Source organism: the organism of the source record quoted next, unplaced genomic scaffold (genome assembly GCF_019419815.1).
Source record: "Pyrus x bretschneideri cultivar Hongxiangsu unplaced genomic scaffold, Pyrus_bretschneideri_v1 Contig24, whole genome shotgun sequence".
NCBI classification, from domain to species: Eukaryota; Viridiplantae; Streptophyta; class Magnoliopsida; order Rosales; family Rosaceae; genus Pyrus; species Pyrus x bretschneideri.
In genome coordinates this window covers 4,796,173-4,814,879 of record NW_025999546.1, presented here as the reverse complement: position 1 = coordinate 4,814,879, position 18,707 = coordinate 4,796,173, and the positions used below count along the sequence as shown (strand labels likewise).

The 18,707-nt window shown below is 35.4% G+C and overlaps 2 protein-coding genes across 7 annotated transcripts in view; one reads left to right on the top strand and one right to left on the bottom strand.

Moving 5' to 3' along the window:
• The window catches only part of LOC125468218, a 58,977-nt gene extending 45,148 nt beyond the window's left edge, over positions 1-13,829 (top strand). The window contains exons 1-6 of one of the 5 annotated variants that reach the window (XM_048586233.1): positions 10,353-10,746; positions 11,067-11,214; positions 11,760-11,869; positions 12,031-12,265; positions 12,666-12,805; positions 13,594-13,829. In XM_048586233.1, the coding sequence (XP_048442190.1) occupies positions 12,122-12,265; positions 12,666-12,805; positions 13,594-13,735 (426 nt within the window). In that variant the 5' untranslated portion in view covers positions 10,353-10,746; positions 11,067-11,214; positions 11,760-11,869; positions 12,031-12,121 and the 3' untranslated portion in view covers positions 13,736-13,829. Of the gene's footprint in view, positions 1-10,352; positions 10,747-11,066; positions 11,215-11,247; positions 11,870-12,030; positions 12,266-12,665; positions 12,806-13,593 lie in introns of those variants that run through there. The other 4 variants (XM_048586234.1, XM_048586232.1, XM_048586231.1 and 1 more) reach the window with 4 other exon arrangements.
• Positions 1-18,065, bottom strand: part of LOC103957677 (disease resistance protein RGA2-like) — a 99,310-nt gene extending 81,245 nt beyond the window's left edge. The window contains exons 1-2 of one of the 2 annotated variants that reach the window (XM_048586214.1): positions 17,705-18,065; positions 14,166-16,011 (exon numbers count right to left, since the gene is read on the bottom strand). In XM_048586214.1, coding sequence (XP_048442171.1) covers positions 14,166-16,011; positions 17,705-17,998 — 2,140 coding nt within the window. In that variant the 5' untranslated portion in view covers positions 17,999-18,065. Of the gene's footprint in view, positions 1-14,151; positions 16,012-17,704 lie in introns of both variants that reach the window. The other variant, XM_048586213.1, reaches the window with a different exon arrangement.
• Between the last annotated feature and the right edge of the window lie 642 nt (positions 18,066-18,707).

The window sequence follows — 18,707 nt, the reverse complement described above, 5'->3', positions numbered from 1 at the left end:
AAGACACTCCTCCCTCTGTTCTCTCACGCATCTTCAGCTCTCTCTCTTTCACTCTTGAGGTACCTGCCGCTGTTGCCGATCTGCAGGTAAAGCTTCAATTTCCATATAAAGGTTCCATTTTTCTTTATTTCTGGAATTTGGGTTTTAATTTCAGTAATTTATTTTTATTAAATTTGGTTGTGTGGTTAATAATTTTTTTTCTTAATTTTACTAATATTTTGAGTTTTTTTTTCTTTACAAATTTCGATTAATTTGCATGCAGTTGAATTATTTTAAAATTCCTTGTATATTTATTATTTGTTTCCAATAGCAGGTAATCAGGTAGTATATTTTATGAAAACTCTGATTAATTTTTACATATTCTTCTTTTCTGGTGTGAAGGTTAGGGATAAGCTCGCACCCAAACTCGAGAGTGACCCAACCTGTTTGCTCTGTTTTTGGATTTCGTTTTTAAATTTGATATTTATTTATTTTTAAATTTCTCTTCTAGGAGTTATGGAGGAGTTGGGGAGGAAGAACAGAGTCTTCAGCAACTGAGCTTCAAAGCTACGTCGCTTTTGCCCTCTTAATTTTCATTGAGGAAGACGATGGTCAGTTGGTACTATGTTTTCGAAAAATGATTTTTGAAGAAGTTTTTGGAAAGTTTTGAGATTTTTTAGCTTATGAATTCATATATTTTTAGGAATCAAATGGACCTAAGATTGGTATTTGAAATCCTCAAAATCTTCAGGGCTGTAGAAAAAGATGAGGACATTGAGATTGAGATAGCTGACGTTCTTTATGGTCTTAGACTCTTAGGAAGCAAACCCAAATTGAAAAACTTCGAAGTTTGAAACTAAAGAAAGAAATGGTATTGGTGATGGTTTTATGTTTTTTTTTTTTTTTTTTTTTTTTTTTTTTTTTTTTTTTAATTTTTGATACAAGGGATGTTCTGCTTTAAACTAATCTAATCTGCGGTTGCAAGTAGGGTGTTTGAACTCGGGTGCATAGGGATGCGTATCCGCTGTAGCCAATATGACTACGCCTACGTTTGAGTCTAATGATTTTTATCTTTGTCTGTTTGCGTTTGCAGAGTCGAGAAGAAGGTGGAGGCTGAAAGTCAATGGACTCCCACAAGGAGAAAGTTGAAAATCCATTCGTAGGTTTTTTGGCGTGATTTTATCTGAAAGTTCTGGTTGCCTTGAAGGATGGTAAGCCTCTTCACTCTCCTCTTTTTTTCTCTCTAAACTCTTTTTGTGGAATATATTTTGTTTGATTGCAGAGTTTTTGGTTCTTAAAAATCTCCAATTTTTTTTATTTGGTTTCCTCTTGATTATTGTTGCCTAAAACTCTATCAAGGGTTTGCTTTTTTGATTGTGACCTTAAACAGTCGAAGAAGGTTTATTTAATGGCTGAAGAAATTGACGATTGTTTGGTCATCAAATATTTCTCCTCTTTTGTTTGTTTGATTTCTTTCTAATATTCAAATAATTATTGTTGTGTAATCCTGATAGCACTGTTGCTGCAGCTCGAATAGATATGTACCAAAGCATGGGAGATGCTCTTGCGCAGCAGTAAGGTGGCTTTGCAGCTCACAACACCGTATGTTCATATTTTATTCTTGCGTTAGAGCATGCATATATTATCAGTTGGTAGATGTCATAGATCAACCCCTATATTCTAATGTGAAGTAAAAAAAGAAGAAAAAACTCTACTCTAATCAGATGTCTACTGAAAAGAAAACAAATCACATTACAGACCAATACCTTTTTGCAGTCTTCTTGACAACAACAACTTATCCGGGTATCTTCCGCCATAGTTCTCAGAGTTGCCAAGCTTATTAATACTGTATGTTTTCTTACTTCGGAACATAAATTTGTGCCTTAATTATGTTTTCATCCTTTCCTTTCTTGAATTTTCGTACTGTTGGAAACAATTCTCTAGACTTTCCCTTTTCTACAACATAATTTGAGGGATGCAATCCCGTATCAAGTTTCTTAGCCCTATAATCTTATTTGTTTTGCAGTCAAGTTGACAACAACTTTGGTGGGACTACAATTCCAGATTTGTATAGCAACATGTCTAAACTGTTCAAGTTGTAAGTGCTGCTTCTGATTCTGTCTTTTAGTAAGTCTAAAGGTAAAATTGTGTGATCTAAGGACTACAATTTCTATTTATTCATACATCAGATTTAAAGCTCCAACTACGGAGGTGTAAATCCAAAAGATTTGTGATTAATCATAGCAACAACAGAGGGAATCATAGTTTTTGTTGGGAAACTCATTTTTCCAACCACTGTGCAGGGAACATCTCCCGTTTCTATCTGATGTTATATCACATTAGGTGATGGTGCTGGTTGTTTGGAACGACAATTGAGAAGTAGCTCTTAATATTTAACACAATGAATCATGTCAAGACTGAATATCTTTGTGTTTTTGTTGTTTCTTTCAGGAGTTTGACGAACTTACAATGGCCTATTCCTGATTTCAGTAGGATTCCAAACCTCAGTTATCCACAGGTTCGAATTTAATTGTGTAAAAAATGGAGAGATTGATCACCGTCACTCATAGCTGCGTTTCAGGAAACAAGCTCATCTCTTGCCAATTTTGTGTACCCACTTTTTATTCATGATGGTTACTTCTCGCTTGCAACCCAATTTGCTGCTATAAAGTTTTGCGTTTTACATTCTGTTCATGCTTAAACCTCTTCCAACTTTGCAATTCTGTGTAAATCTTGCAGGTCAAGATGGGACACCTATCTGGGCAATGTTGGGATGTCTAGGCTTGGGTGGAGACGTGGACTTATGGAAGTGTTGAAGTAGCTTAGCTCTATCTCAATAGCTCTCATCTGTTCTGTTTAAGCTCATTGGTGCCAACTCTGAGGTTTTTCAAAACTCTCCGTTTTCGAAATCTGAAGCTTAGAATCCCATTCAACCACAAGGAACTAGAATAATTGAAAAAAAAAAAAAATGTTTTGGCGTCCAAAAAGAAGCATGTGCAATCCTCTAATTTTATTAATATAAACCAAGTGATGCAAATCCAGTAAAGATGTAAATAAGAGCTATTAGTGGAAAAAATAGTTGTATAATTCCAGGCCTTGAAGAAGGCTACAAAGTATATGAGAATAACGTATCTATATAGTGTTTATGTTTGTTCATTTCTCCCTTATGGTTTTTTATGCCTGTTAACGCTTGAACAATGTTGCAGGTCAATCAAGCAGATAAGATTCAGAAAGAAAACTCCACATCTGTTGCCAGCAATGCTCATGGGGAACCAAAGCCTACAAATCTGAAGCCTTTTAGGTTTAGAACTGATGTATGTGAAACCTGTTGTGACCAATTTCTTTAATAAATATTAATAGCGTTGATGCTTAATATGATATGTTTTGGGTCTTTTTTTTTAGGAAAGAGGGATGTTTAAGGAAGCAACTTAGGAGAAAAAAGTGCATGCACCACTGAAGGAGATCGCATTAGTCAGGACTCCAGGGGCAAAGTCAACAAGCAAACATCAGAATGTGATACACGTATACTTGGGAGCTGCAAGTGCTTTGTGTGTGGTTTGAATCTGAACAATTACATCGTGTATCACCATCAAATAGGCAAATTTGTTGTGTGATGGTATATTTACGCATGACTGAAATGGATTATCTAATTTTATGCAATTTATAATTTTGGGTTTCTCTAATTTTCTGCTTTTTTGTGATTTATTTGATGAAAGTTTCAATCTTCAGGTACATTTTTCATATATGTACTCATCAAATGTCACGATTACTGTTCCTCTGGTTTTTTGGGCTACAAATTAAATTTTGGGGTTGTTTAAATTTCTTTAATGTGGTTCAAGATTAATTGATTTGATGTTCTAAGTTCTTTGTAGGCAAAACATTGGACCAGTTGGTCATATTTAGAAGAGCAAACGGGGATGGAGTTCTTGGTGTTGCATGAAGTTGATGTGCATGAGATGGACGTCCATCCTGTCTCCAATGGAAGAAAATCGATGTCACCATCTTCAGCTTTCCTCATGCAGGCCATTACTCTAGGCTAAGTGAAAAGTACTCGGTCCTTACTGAGTAAGTCACTAATTATTCATTTCAATTAAATGCTGATTAGGATATTATGTGTAAATAGGATTGTAAATATGTTGTACATATAATTTTCAATCCCGCAGCAACGCGCGGGCATCATTGCTAGTAATAAACTAAAACATAAACTTTCGACTTTGGAGGATTGATTTCCAACAAATGTTCTCTCCCACTCCCTGGGCCCACACACTACTGTATATTGTATTGTTGTTTATGTTTGAGCAACTGTGAAAATTAGGAATAAGAATTGTCTGCCCTTCCACTTTCGGTGTCTTTCTGTGCCTTTTTGTTTGTGTGATCATAGTTAAACCACGTCAATATTTTATATTAATATTTATTTTTGTCTTATTATATCTATAAAAAAATATAAAATACTGACGTGACTTAATCGTGATCACACAAAACAGGAGGCACAGAAGGTCATCGGAGACAATCCTTGTCTGAAAATTAGATCTACTCCAATTTCTAGTTTTGGGTTGAGAAAAAAAACAAATAATGATAATACTACTATTTTGCCAAGTGTCTTCATCTCATAAGATGTAAGATGAATTGCTAATATTACTTTGATGTAAGTTTGAATAATGCCAAAACTATATAATCGTTAAAAGAGTACTAGTGAAACAACATTTTACACTAAAAGGAAAGGAGATGATGAGATATCATAGTGTCTATTTATGCTGATAATATAATCTACACTAAAAGATGCCAAGAATTAATAAATGAATTTAAATTGATTTTTAGAATCTACACTACAAGTAAAAGGGATGCATGATATTATTATTATTATTATTTTAGATTGGTTTCTAGAATTTCAATTTATTTATAAGATGTTATGAGATTAGCGTGAGGACCAGCATCCAAATGGCAAGCAAGCACTCTGAAGAACTCTCCAATTTAATGTCCTTTTTAGAGGACATAGGCAAAAATAAAAGTTTTTGGGTAAATTTCAGAACTCTCTAGTAATCTCATACAATTCGAATACTTTATCTCTCTCCATCTTGCAACTTTTTCATGGAGTCAAAATCTCATGCCCCCTCGGTATTGGAATTCATGATTTTTCATGAGTGTGATTGTTGATTTTGAGCGGACCCCGCCTATATTTTCATTCCTAAAAAATTATTAAACTATTAAATCACAAAATCAATGGAGAAAGAATTCAATTCCCCCTTTTCCACTCCCATTCCACTTTATTAAGCATACCATTAATCAATGAACATTTTTGTCTGTCTCAAATTTAAATTCTGGTTCTCCAATTAATAAAACAAAATTATGATCGATATTTTTCACAAGTTATGAATGGTTTAACATATTCTATATATTTTCCACAATCTAAGGTTAAAAGCCTAAAACCCTCAATTATGAGAGCTTAGATCATCTTCAGATCTCTGTGCTCAAAGCAGTCGAATTCAAAAATTTAGACCACTCATTTTATATCACGCGGCCCTATTAGCCCATCCCACTAGCTTAACTCACGGAAAAGAAGTCTTTGAACAGTCTGAATCTCTCTCTCTTGAACGGCCCAAATTCCCGGGTCTGATTATTTCGGACACAAAAATCTTAAGAGGATTTATGGAGACAAGAACAGTCATACATTGGGGTCCATTTAGAATGAGGAAATTTCAAACCTCGATCCAATATTTTTATGATTTCATATAATATGGCATGCTTATTTATATAATAGGAACAAGAATCATTTCGATTCTTCAGTTTCATGAATTTACTAAAATAGGACATGCTGTATTTATAGAGAATAAGAATTAAAACATTTCGATGAGCTCACTACTAGTTTTATAGGTTTTCTTAATTAACTCAATAATATAGTAAAAATTCAAATCATTATGTTTTGAGCACTCCATCCACATGGACCCTTATTATATTACCATCATCTTCTCTTCACTCCTCTTACATTTTTCTTTTTGTCTTTTTGTCTATATAAAAAATTAAATAAAAATGTTGACGATATGAGGCTGGGTGGGCATCGGATTAGCAGGTATATAATTGTCGGGATGCCCCAAAATATTAGGAGCATAAAAAATCCAAATGGAAGACGAGAGAAAGAAAGAGAGATTAGAATGGAAGATAATTTTACTCTTTCAAATTTTCATCCAACACGGTAAAATTACTAGTATATCCCAATTGACACGTATGAGTTACATAGCGTTCGGTTCTTGAGCTGTCGTTATCTCCTTTGGACAGCACTCCCGAATTCTTAATTCCACCTCTCTCGATGAAAACACTACGACCAGAAAACCTCATCAAGTTGACCGAAAAGAAAAAAGGCCTCTCCTCTCAACCTGTTATTCCATCTCTCTCGCAGCGGGAGTGATATTCGTTCAAGGTAATTCCAGTTCTGAAAGACAAATTTTTCAAATTTCTGGGTTTTTTTTTGCTTCTACTCTGTTAAACTCATCCGGAAGTTATTTGTTCAAAGACCAAGTTTTGTTGTTTAGTTAAAGATTTTTGGGTTTCTTTTTTATAGGAGCATTTTTATGCGACTTAATTGGCTTGTTCTCATGCATTTATGTTGTTTTTCCTTAGTTAGTTTAGTGTTTAAAGTCATTTTCGTGCAATTTCAGGTTTTAGTGTCAAAGTATGCAAAAAGAAGCAATTTGGAGCATTCTAGAGCATTTTTGGGCCAAGATTGGATAGTGCAAGCATGGAGGCATGAGGATGGACGAATTTGAAGGCTTGAATTCAGTTAGGGAGCTGCAAGGGGGCCTAAAAACCTTATTTCTAGAAGGCTTTATCTATTCACACATGGTGCCTAATTTCTGTATTGGAAGAACAAGCCGTCCTAGCTTGTCACTAGCCGTCCTAGCTTGTCTCCTAGCCGTCCTACCTTGTCTCCTAGCCATCCTAGCTTGTCACAAGCCGTCCTAGCTTGTCTCCTAGCCGTCCTACCTTGTCTCCTAGCCATCCTAGCTTGTCACAAGCCGTCCTACCTTGTCTCCTAGCCGTCCTACCTTGTCTCCTAGCCATCCTACCTTGTCACAAGTCGTCCTAGCTTGTCACAAGCCGTCCTAGCTTGTCTCCTAGCAGTCCTAGCTTGTCTCCTAGCCGTCCTACCTTGTCTCCTAGCCGTCCTACCTTGTCACAAGCTCATATCTGATTACCCTAGGGTTTTAAGTGCTTATATATACTCATATGAACCCCTAGATCAGATCATTCCCATTCATACACAATTCACACACCAATTCCAGCCTTCCCCCATCTTCACGCAGCCACCAAGACCATTCCACACCATCCTACACCTTCCACACCTTCCTACACCACCCCACAACCAATCTGCCGCAGAAGGAGAAGGGGATCGAGGAGCTTCGTCGCGCACCAATTCACGTGGATTCGTTGGGCGTTCTAGGTGTAATCAATCCTTTGTGCTTTATGTTTACATTCATTTGTAATTCTCTTTTTGTGAACATGAGAGGCTAAATCCCCCTAGTTAGCTAGGGGGTGATTCGAAACCATGGTTATACTTGCAATATGAATTGATTACTTTTGGTTGGAATTTCATGAATGTTGGATTCAATTCATTTAACTGTTTGATTGATAACTTGTTTGTGTATGTTTATTGAGAGTGCACGCTTAATGTTCATGCATGAATTTGACGCTAGAGTATAAGTGAGTTTCACCTAATAGTTATGAACTTATATTCACAAGTAGTGGAGGTTGCTTATAAACAATCGCGTTAATTGAATTCCTGGCAAGAGTATCATGCTTTTCATAGTTACAAATGCCTTGTCGATGCTTATAATTTCCAAAGAACGTAATGATTCTAACTTGTATCTTTATCATGCTGTTCATATAGAGAACTTGTTAGGAATAATTTGTTTGCGATGCATATTCATCCAATTCAATGATTCTAGGGAATTTTGAAGGTTAATTTAAGCGGACCTAATTAACTTGGAGTGTCGAATTCCATAATTTATCGAAAGACCAACTGAAAATCATTTTGTATGCAAGTGTAACATGTGTGGAGAAGAACCTTCTAGCTAGCATTCATTCCATATTTCATCACATTCATATTTAAATTCTGCCTTTAAATTACAATTTGTGCATTTATTTTATTTTCGTCAAAATCTCAATCCCCCTTTACTTTAGTGTCCAATTTAGTTAGAAAGTGTCTTAGTTTGTGTTTATAAGTGTTTTGTATTATTTGAGTCTTTTGATTTGTTTTTGTGTTTTATTGTTTAGTTTTGCATTCTTTGAGTCTAGTTTAGTGTTTCAAACTTTATTTTACGTTTTTGAGTTAGTTTCCAAGTGATTTTGCAATCCCTCCTAATCTCCGGTTAAGAACGATCCCTACTTATTCATATACTACAATTGTCACAAGAGGGTTTTAATTTGTGTGCTTACTTAGTTCGCATCACTTTTTGCTTCATTTCTGTTAAATTACTCATCTTGAAGTTAATTTTGTTCAAAAACTGAAGTATTCTTCTTCAATTAATCTTACAAGAAAGCATATGAGAAGGTGGCACACTAGATGTTCGATGAAAAGTGTCAATATTTCAATTTCTAATTTCTGCGTATATAATTTGTGGCGAAGCAGAACGAGTAAAGCCAGTAGCTGTGATTTATGAAGTGGAGGATTGGATGTGTTGATGTGTGGCATGCTCTAATTAGGTACATTTTTGTGTAGTAAGAAAGCCAGAGAGAGAGAGAGAGAGAGAGAGAGAGAGAGAGAGAGAGAGAGAGAGAGAGAGAGAGAGAGAGAGAGAGAGAGAGAGAGAGAGAGAGTCGCGTTTTTGTTTTTGTTTTTTTCGGGATTGGTTTAATGTTTCAGTCGTAAACTTGATTAAGCAATGAAAGTTGAGGACATACAAGTGACACATGTACTTGGGAATTTGTAAGTTACATGCAAAGCTCATGGAAAGTAAGCTTTTTGTAATGTGTCTAATGACATGGTCAAAGAGTTGTCCACCTAATGTCTACTCAACAACGATTGTCTTCGAACACTGTTGTCACATTTTGGGGGAGAAATTTCAAAGTAAGGTGTTAATGTCTGACCTAAGATTATATTGAAATTTCGAAGTAAAACGTTTATTTCATTGTTTCTTTTTTTATATGGGAAAACATTTACTATTGAAATTTTTCATGGTGCTTTGTTTTGTAAAAGATTCAGGTTGGCATCGTTTTTCAAGTTTTGTCTATGCGTTTGTTTGTAGGATCAAGTTACAAACATTGTCAATTTGTTTGTTGAAGTATTGCAGGTATCTGCACGACTCCAGCCAAAGATAAACTAAAGAACCAAGAAGCACTTCAAAGAAACAAAGTCACTTGTTTTGGCACACCATCTAAAAAATTATGGTGGTGACGGAAAATTCACAATCGGAACTCGGTAAACAAAGCAAAATGAGGATCTTGTCTCACGGTTTAGAACAGTTCAATTTTATCACTGTATCTTTGATCCCGGCAAAAACTGTGGCATGTAAACTGAACCTTCTGGGTCACAAATCACAATTCGTAGTCTTGTTTATTAGGAAGTTCAGTACACGAATTTCCTCATTTATCGTACAATTCAAAAGCTTCAGATCTTTGACTACTCAGCTTTATGCCTTTCGTGCCTGAAGAGACGATACATCAATGACAATATCCAGTGCCAAAAGACGATAAATCAATGACAACAGCCAGTGCCAAAGATCTACTCTGGCTTTGCCTCGCCTAAATAGCGCCTTGACATTGTTTTCATCCTCTGCCAGCACCCGCGAGCATTCATTCATCCAATTACAGTTAACACAGTTGCATTGACAATTTAAGGGTATTGGGGGTTCGGAAAAACCGAATCCCTTTACACTTTATAAATGTATGCCCACGATGTTTCTTTTGTAAAACTTTGTTGTCAAGTTTGAAATTAGGCCTAGGGCTTTTTCAAGGAGCATATGCTTGGTTCAATTAGAGATGATATTTCATTGGTTATGGAGGAAAGTTTTGAAAGAGCTTATCTATTTGTTTGTCTTTTAAATGGGTACGGTGATCATTTTTGTTTGCAATTGAGGTTGTTAATAGAATATGATTGGTTTATATGATATTGTATATGTAAACTACCTTCTCACTTTACCACTTTTCCTATTTTATTATTATTATTATTATTTGAACAATCGATATTATCATTTTTTAATAATCGATATTATATACACTAAGGAAAATTAGTGGACTAGTCTCGCAATGGACTAGCAATAATGTTGTTCAACTTCGCATTTAACGAAAATCAAACCTAACATTTATCATTTATAAGTGAAAAAAAATATCAAACCTAACATTTATCATTTATAAGTGAAAAAAAATATTACATCGTATGACATTTCCAAGTTTGGATGTGTTCTTGCTCATAAAAACCCCTTAATCTTAATTAGTATATCTGAGCACGGTGAGATTTTTGTATAATATTTTTTTTTTAGGGTTTGTGGGTTTTAGACATTTTTCTGTGAAAGCATTAATTTTTGTATGATTTTTTATTGTGGGTTTCGATTATTTGGTTATTAATTTGGGTATTTGAGCTGCTGGATGCTCGGAGCGGGAATCTTTTCTGCCCATTCCTCTAAGGCAGTCCGCCCTAGCCATATTCCATTCGGGATCTTTTTCTGATGGAGTTTGTGATGTTTTGCGAATAGGGTTGAAATCCATTGGCTTGAACACAATGGCATCATCAACAGTATCCAGTAATTCCCGGGGATCAAAGTCTAATAGCAATAGGTGCACTAATTATCAAACCCTAATTTTAACTGTTAGGATCATTACGGATTTGGGTATTTTTATAAAATAAAAAAATTTAAAAAATTGCGTTGCTTCTACGTGCTGTATATTGGCTGATGTTCGGAGTATTTTTTGTATTGTTGACCACGTCGGCTTGGTTTTGTTTGCTACGATTGGTGAGGCTTATGTTACTGTTGATGGGTTTGGTTAACAGGGTTTTCATTCCTTTTCAGATTTGTTTCAACACACACTACTTGAAATTTGCAGGATGCTATGGTGATAGTTTTTATGATCTAATCAAATGAACTATTTAATGTCAGTAGTTTGAGGGCTCCGACTGCAACACACAGCAGCAGCGATGGGGAGGAGAAGCGGCACCAGGTGATGTAGAACCTATTCGGTGATCAATCTGAAGAGGAAGAGGAAGAGGTCGATTCCGAACACGAGTCCAATCCGCAGCCCAGTTTTGTACGATCCTCTAATTTCAAGTTTCCTTTCTATTCTGATTCCAAAAGCATGTTTGGGAATGAGTAGGGTTTCAATTTGTTCTGTAATCTTAGCCGAAAGAAGCTATAGGTTGTGCTTTTGTTAATGGCGGTGGATGATTTGGATGAAAGTATGTATCTTGGGGATTTTTTTTTTGCTTGCAGTTGTTTAGGCCTGGACTGAAGAAGTATTGTGGAATGAGATTCTTATGAGTAGTCAATTTTAGTGGGATTGTTGTTTCAATCTGGATAAAGAATGATGTCGTTTTCCTATTCGGTCTGTCCTTTGATGGTGTAGCAGATCTGGAATTTTGTGAAATGCTCTTTCTGATTAGAAATATAGAATTGGTTTTAAATCATTTTCTTAACTGTTTGGTTCTGATGTGCTTTACCGATAAATCAAGGGTTTGCAAGATATTTTTTTGTTGTTCTCTTTAAATGGTGGGTGTTATCATTTTCTCTCTTTTTTCATATCTGTCTTGCCATTGACTGGGGATGTGGGTGATACTGCTACCCTGTACGCCGCAGTACAGGGCTGTAACAAGATTATCTATTGTGCTACTGCACTTTCTACTATCAGCGGAGACCTCTACAGGGTTGATCAAAGAGGGGTCTTCAATCTTACTAAAGCATTTCAGGTGTGATCCTTATTGCCATAGCCTTGAAATACTCTTTTTTGACATTTAGTAATCTGTTTTGGTTTTGATGTCGTTTAAGTTCATGGGTTGGTTCAATGTTGGATTTAAATTTTACCGTTCGAGAGTTGCTTATGTGAAGCTTTTGACTGTTTGCATTGCAGGACTACAACAACAAAATGGCGCAATTACGAGCTGGAAAGAGTAGCAAGAGCAAACTTACAATTGTAAAGTTCAAGACTTCGGAGTCAGTGGATGGATGGGAAGTTTGTCATGGGACTTCCTTTCAGGATGCGGTTGCTTCTAAGTATGATGGAGGAATGGATGCCAAGTTCGAATGCACTTTCACCGGAGATGCTGTTTCCTCCTGCAAGAGAAAGACTAAAGTGGGGTTTTGAGGTTCTAGATGGAAACCAACTATTATTCCTTTTACTCTATTTCTTGCTGCATTGTAGGATATGTTTTCACCAGAGGAGGGTATGTTGCACAGCTTCCCAAAATGAAATTCATGGTATTTTTCTTATTATTAATTACAAGATTTGGATAAAGAAAATTCATGGTATCCTTCTTATTATTAATTAGAATTTGAACACAAAATGAATTCATTTGATAGAAAATCATTGGCAACAGAAATTACCTGATGAATTTGCCGCGCAGCTGCAACATTCTAGCAACATTTCGTGAATTTGAGAAGCAGCTGTGCAAGTTCAGTTGCGTTCTGTTTACTTAATTTTCTGTGTTTTTTCTTTTGCTGTTTGGATTTAGGAGCTAAAACATTTTTCTTTTGCAATATTTTTAGGTGGATGATGCGATCTGGGCTGCTGAAAATGCCACATTGAAAGCGGAGATGAGTGGAAAGAAGCTAATGCACTCATGGAACAACTTAAGCTCAACCCTCAGCTTCAGACGTTTCAAGCGTGGCTTTGGGATTCTGCAACTGTGAGTATACACTCTTTCCCGGGTTTAAGGACTATCAAGGTGCTTAGGGTTTGCGTTCGGTGTTTGAATTAAATAACTTTGGGTTAAACCATTCTGTAATATCAGTAGGTTTGTTTTAGGTATCTTATGGTTTTAGAATTGCTTGTACAAAGGATTATTATGGCGACGAGATCATGTCGCTCTGGGAAGCTCTTTTGATGGTCGCTGTTGTTGGAGTTATATTAAAAAGAAATATTTAAAGAGGGCTGGAACCCAGTCAAAGCTAGGGGGCTAGGCCCTCACGCCCATATTATATTACTGAAGAAAAAACATTACAACAGGGGGGACATAGTACCTGAACCCCGATGATTAAAAAAAAAAAAAAAAAAAAAAAACATAAACAACCACTCCAAGCAGTCAACATGGCCATCACATATTGAATCCAAAAGGTTGAGGCCCCATTCGCTGCATATAAGACTATAATTGAAAAGAAGGAAATTAAAGAGAGATTAAAAAAAAAAATTGAAGTTAAAAAGCATGGACGACGGAAACTTTGATCCACATGGTAACGTCATTTGAAAAGATATAGTAAAATGCTGGTGATGATGAATGAAGAATAAAATTAAGAAATGAGATTGGCATTTGAATATTTCGTAGTTTATATTGAATTAGGCTAGTGTGAATTGAAACAAGTTAGAAAACGCACCTTAATCAATGTCAATGTGTGGGATGTGAGCAATCTTAGGCCAGTCCTCACCTGTTTTTTTCTTGTATCTTTCGCTTAACATGGGGCATTGCCGAATATCCAGTGTATTTAAACAGGGGAGTCCACGAATCCCTTCTGGCAGTGAAGTTAGATTAAGACAATTCCTGATCTCCAATGTAGAAAGACGAGGAAAAGAAGGCAACGACAGATTTTCCGTTGATGAAGAAGAAGAAGCACTGTTATGAGTGTGGGCCCTCCACCATCCCTTCAGAACAGGGCAATTGTATAACTTGAGTGTCTCCAGGGAGGGAAAGAATGGGATCCTCATCATCTCATCACTCATACTATTACTGCTCTCATTCTCTGATATGTACTCCAACTTCTCCAAATTCCAAAGATGAAGAGACTTAAGGGAAGGCAAATGATCCAAGGGTGGAAGATGTTGGCATCTCTTACATCCACCCAATCGGAGATTAACAATATTTATGAGAGAAGAAAACCAACTCGCAAACCTCACACCATTATAGTCATACACGGACAACTGCTTTAGATTAGAATGGGGTTGCAATACTTCCATTGACTTTATAATATCCTCCTCATCAACTCCCCTTACATCTTCTCCATATTTCCACCTTAATTGCAACTCATCAAGGTGTTTGTCCTTGAGAGGTGTACCAACATTTGATTCTGACACCACATGCCTCAACTTATCAATTTCTAAATGTCCCCTTAATTCCTTAAGGGTCCCCAGCTCAGCAAGACCAGCACTACCGCCCCTCCCCAAACAATTGCTTTCGCTCAAAACAAATCTATTCAATGTACGAACACCATTCAATTCACCAATTCCACGTGGCATTCCAGTCACTTTCCAATAGCCTTCCAAGATGAGATGCCTTAAGTTGATCATTTTTTTAATGTCTCTAGGCAATTCCACAAGCCTATCACACCCACTGAGATCTAGTGTTTCCAAATTCGAAAGTCCAACTATCCAATCTGGAAGTCTCTCCATGGGATTCCCACTAAGATCAAGATATCTCAAATATTTCATTTTTTTAAGACATTTAGGTACTCTTTTAATTTGCAATTTATTGAGACTCAACATACGCAATGACTTAAAATTTGAAACAATTTTAGCACAAAATGAATCACATAATGACCCACCTCTTTTTCCATAAGGCTTTTGCCAAGTAAAAAGAAAAGTTCGTATCTTGTTTGCTTTTAGCAAGGATGTTGGCACTTCCCATTGCGACAAATCAATATCAAAATTGAAAGATACGTGATGAAGCTTTTCATGAAAATTCTCTTGGTTCATATTAACTACGACGCTTCTGACCCTCGACACTAAGATTGCAAGTTCATTCATGAGATCGTGCATTTTACATCTTACTATCATACCAAACTCATTTGTTTTTTCTTCTTGAAAAAACGATCTCTGCAACAACTCCTTGTAATATTCATATGCAACATCCTCCAAACCCTTGTTTTCATCAGTTGACTTAATGAACCCTTGCGCCACCCAAAGTCTAATCAATCTCTGTATAGAGATCTTATAATCAGGTGGGAACAAGCTACAATAAGCAAAACAATGCTTCAAATGTGATGGGAGCACATCATAACTCAATTTAAGTGTTGGAAAAATATCATTTTCTTCTTGACTTATTTTTGAAAGTTCCTTTTCTTTGAAATTCAACCAATCAGTTTCGTCATCTTTGGTGAACAACATCCCACCTATCGTCCTTATAGCGAGTGGCACTCCTTGACATTTTCTTGCAACCTCCTCCCCAACTGCCTTAATTGTTGAATTCTCTGGCTGCTTTCCATCTTTATAAGCCATTTTCTTAAATAAAGACCAACTTTGCTCTTCATTCAAACCCCTTAAGGTGTATGATTTAGCTGCGTCTGATATTGTCGCAACGGTTTTACTACGAGTGGTTATTAGTATTCTACTACCTTCTCCACCACCCATTAACAAGTTCTTCAAGCTAAGCCACTTCTCTCGATCCTCATTCCACACGTCATCCAACACAAGTAGGTACTTCTTCCCATCTACTTTTTTTCTAAGATCATTTTGCAACTGCTCAATCTCATCATGATTTTTGGATTGAAGGATTTTCTTAACAAGTATATCCAACTCGAATACGTTAGAGACACATGTCCATATTTTCAACTCAAAATGATTTTGAATCACCTCATCGTTGAATATGAGTTGGACAAGTGCAGTTTTCCCCAATCCTCCAAATCCAAATATGGAAATGGTTGACACATTCTCAGTTGAGATGGGATCCAACAAAAGTTGGATAATTGCCTTTTTATCTTCATCTCTCCCTATAATATTTTCCTTGGGGACAAATGAGTGAGTGGCCCTCTCTCTCATTACAAATCGTGTATCTTCACGATTTACTTCTAAGTGAAGGGGTCTACGATTTGCAACCTCACTCAGCCTTTTGTTAATATCTTTTATCTTATGACCCATCTTCAGCCCAAAAACAAGTTGATTTGAGTTAGAAAAAAAAAGGCCCACCTGTAAGAATTTGAATAAACATAATCATTAATATGATAGAACTGTATTAATTAAGTTCTTCTTGGCACATTTATATATTATTTTGGTACGTTTATATTTATTTAAAAAAACGTATTTGGTATGTTACTTTATATATCTTCTTGGCACGTATTTGGTACGTTTAAATATATTATTTGAACGTACCAGCCTCAAGCCTCAGAAAATAGAGAATACGTCTAATTATCTCACATGATATCAATATAAAATAGTGAAAACAACCACTAATTGAAATGGATAAGTCCATTCAAAATTCAAAAATGAGGATCATAGAATTCTAACGTGGGAGAAGAAATCATACGACTCAAACATGGGAGAAGAAACTGGCTTCCTAAAAAAAAAGGCCACGTACATAAATATATCAACCTAAAGGGATATATATGGAATTTAATAATTAACATTCTAAAGTAAAAAAATACAATAATTACATGTAATCTAAATAAATATAAAAATACGGACATGACTATTGTTTAGGCGTCATAATCAAATTTCAAAATAGAACCAATGTTTAATCTAAAGAGTATTATAAAAGTACAAGAGTTTCTAATTTTCCCAAAAAAATATGACAATAAAGAGAGTCTAGCAGCATTCAAAACAATTGCAATTGTACCTATTACATATATACGGAAGGTATAATTGTAGTTTTTTTTTTTTTTTTTGGACTAAGGAAGGTATAATTGTAGTTACTTGTTAAAAGAAAGTACCCATACAATTGCCATATATAATTATTAATTATGGTCCAATTCCTACATCCTCCCAAAAGTAAATTGTTTTCATATGTGTACACCCCAAAGTTTTTTTTTTTATAAAAAAAAATGTACCCTTATAGTTAGATACAAATTTCAAAACAATGTACCCATTTAGATTTAAAAAAAAAAAAAAAAAAAAAAGGAGGGCATCCATAAGCGTTCTAGCAAATATAATGGACCCATGATTATTAATAAAAGATTGTTAATTCAGTCAAACGAAAAATGAGATGAAACTATTGGGACGTATAAAAATTCATATTTTAATTTCAAATTAAAGGCATGTTAGGGATATCTAGCTGCAATAAAATCCCTTAAATGATGTAAATGATCAATTATCCTAAACGGAAATGACATAAAAGGAAATGAATAAATGAGTTTTTTAAATAAAAAGAAAAGGAAAATCTGACATGGAATTTGATTAATTTTAAGAATTTGACATGGACATAAGTCAAAGGCCTTCAAACAAAAATTTAAAACTAAAAATGTTTCATCAATAAACATTAGTGACTTGGGATCAGACTTAATTATCCCCATTTTTTATTTTATAACCCATTTTTAACCCAGTAACAAGTTCATTTGAGCTAGAAAAAAAAGGCGTAAATATAAGAATTTAGGTAGACATATCATTAGGTCGATAGAATTGTATTAATTAAGTTAATAGAATTTTGTAATGCTAAGTTATATTAAACATTCAAAACAATAATGTTGGGGATTTATGACAATTCATTATGAGTTATTGAGAGACCTATTGTATTCCTGATAAGTAGATATCAATAGGCTTATGTGATTATAGAAAGGTTCTACGAAATGCATCCTCACCAAGCTTCTTGTTAGTATCTTTTATCTTATGATTCATCTTTAGCCCAAAAGCAAGTTGATTTGAGTAAGTTAGAGAAGAAGATGCGTACCTTTTTTGACACCTTTGTATTTATTTGTCTTTGTTGAGCTTTAGTATTAAACTCATCCAGCACGTCATCGGCTTCATAGACTACATCTTCTACGCTTTGGAGCCACAATTTGACTTCATTGTTGGCTTGCTTTTGCTCAGCGTCAAGAAGAACAGCTTGGAATGCTACAACTGTCTCCTTAAGCTTCTGGAACTCATCTTGGACACCCCAGATCAATCCAATCTGTTGGAAAGCAAGGGAGCCTAGCCTTCCGATGATCCCTTCTGCAATGTTGAAGAGAACTCCTTCCGCCATTTCTTGTATTCAGTACAAGCAAAGACACAAGTGAAGCGAATTAAGGTAGAAACTTGTAACTGGGAAAATGGTTTTGCATAGTACAAGATGGCTCGTCCTTGCTCATCTTTGTATGCCCACTCATCCAGCCACTCATACGTCATTCCATGAATAAATTAAAAACAAAGACTTGTGACCAATTCACTAATGCCGGCCTGGTCCCTAACGTTTAGTTGTATTTTTTAAACCCATCTGCAATTTCATCAGTTCGTGAAACACTATTATAAATGGACCAAAACCAAATACACGCCACCTCCAATATACATTGAATTAATTGCACTTTCATCCAAGTACCCATACACCACTCCATACATAAAATAAAAACAAAGACTTGTCACAATATCACTAATGCCGGCTTGGTTCTTAACGTTATGTTATATTTTCAAAATCCATTTGTAATTTTATCGGTCCATGAAACATTAATATAAATTGATCAAATTAAAATACACACCACCACCAATATATCATGAATTAATTGAGCTTTCATCCATCAACTCACGCATCATTTCATAAATAAAATAAACATATTAATAAAGATGAGATGCTGGAATAACAATAAACAACACAACGAACACGTATGATTGAAAGTTTACTTTTTAAACACACTTGCAATTTCATCAGTCTCCAACATGACCAATACTAGTTTATTCATCCACCCTAATGTAAATAT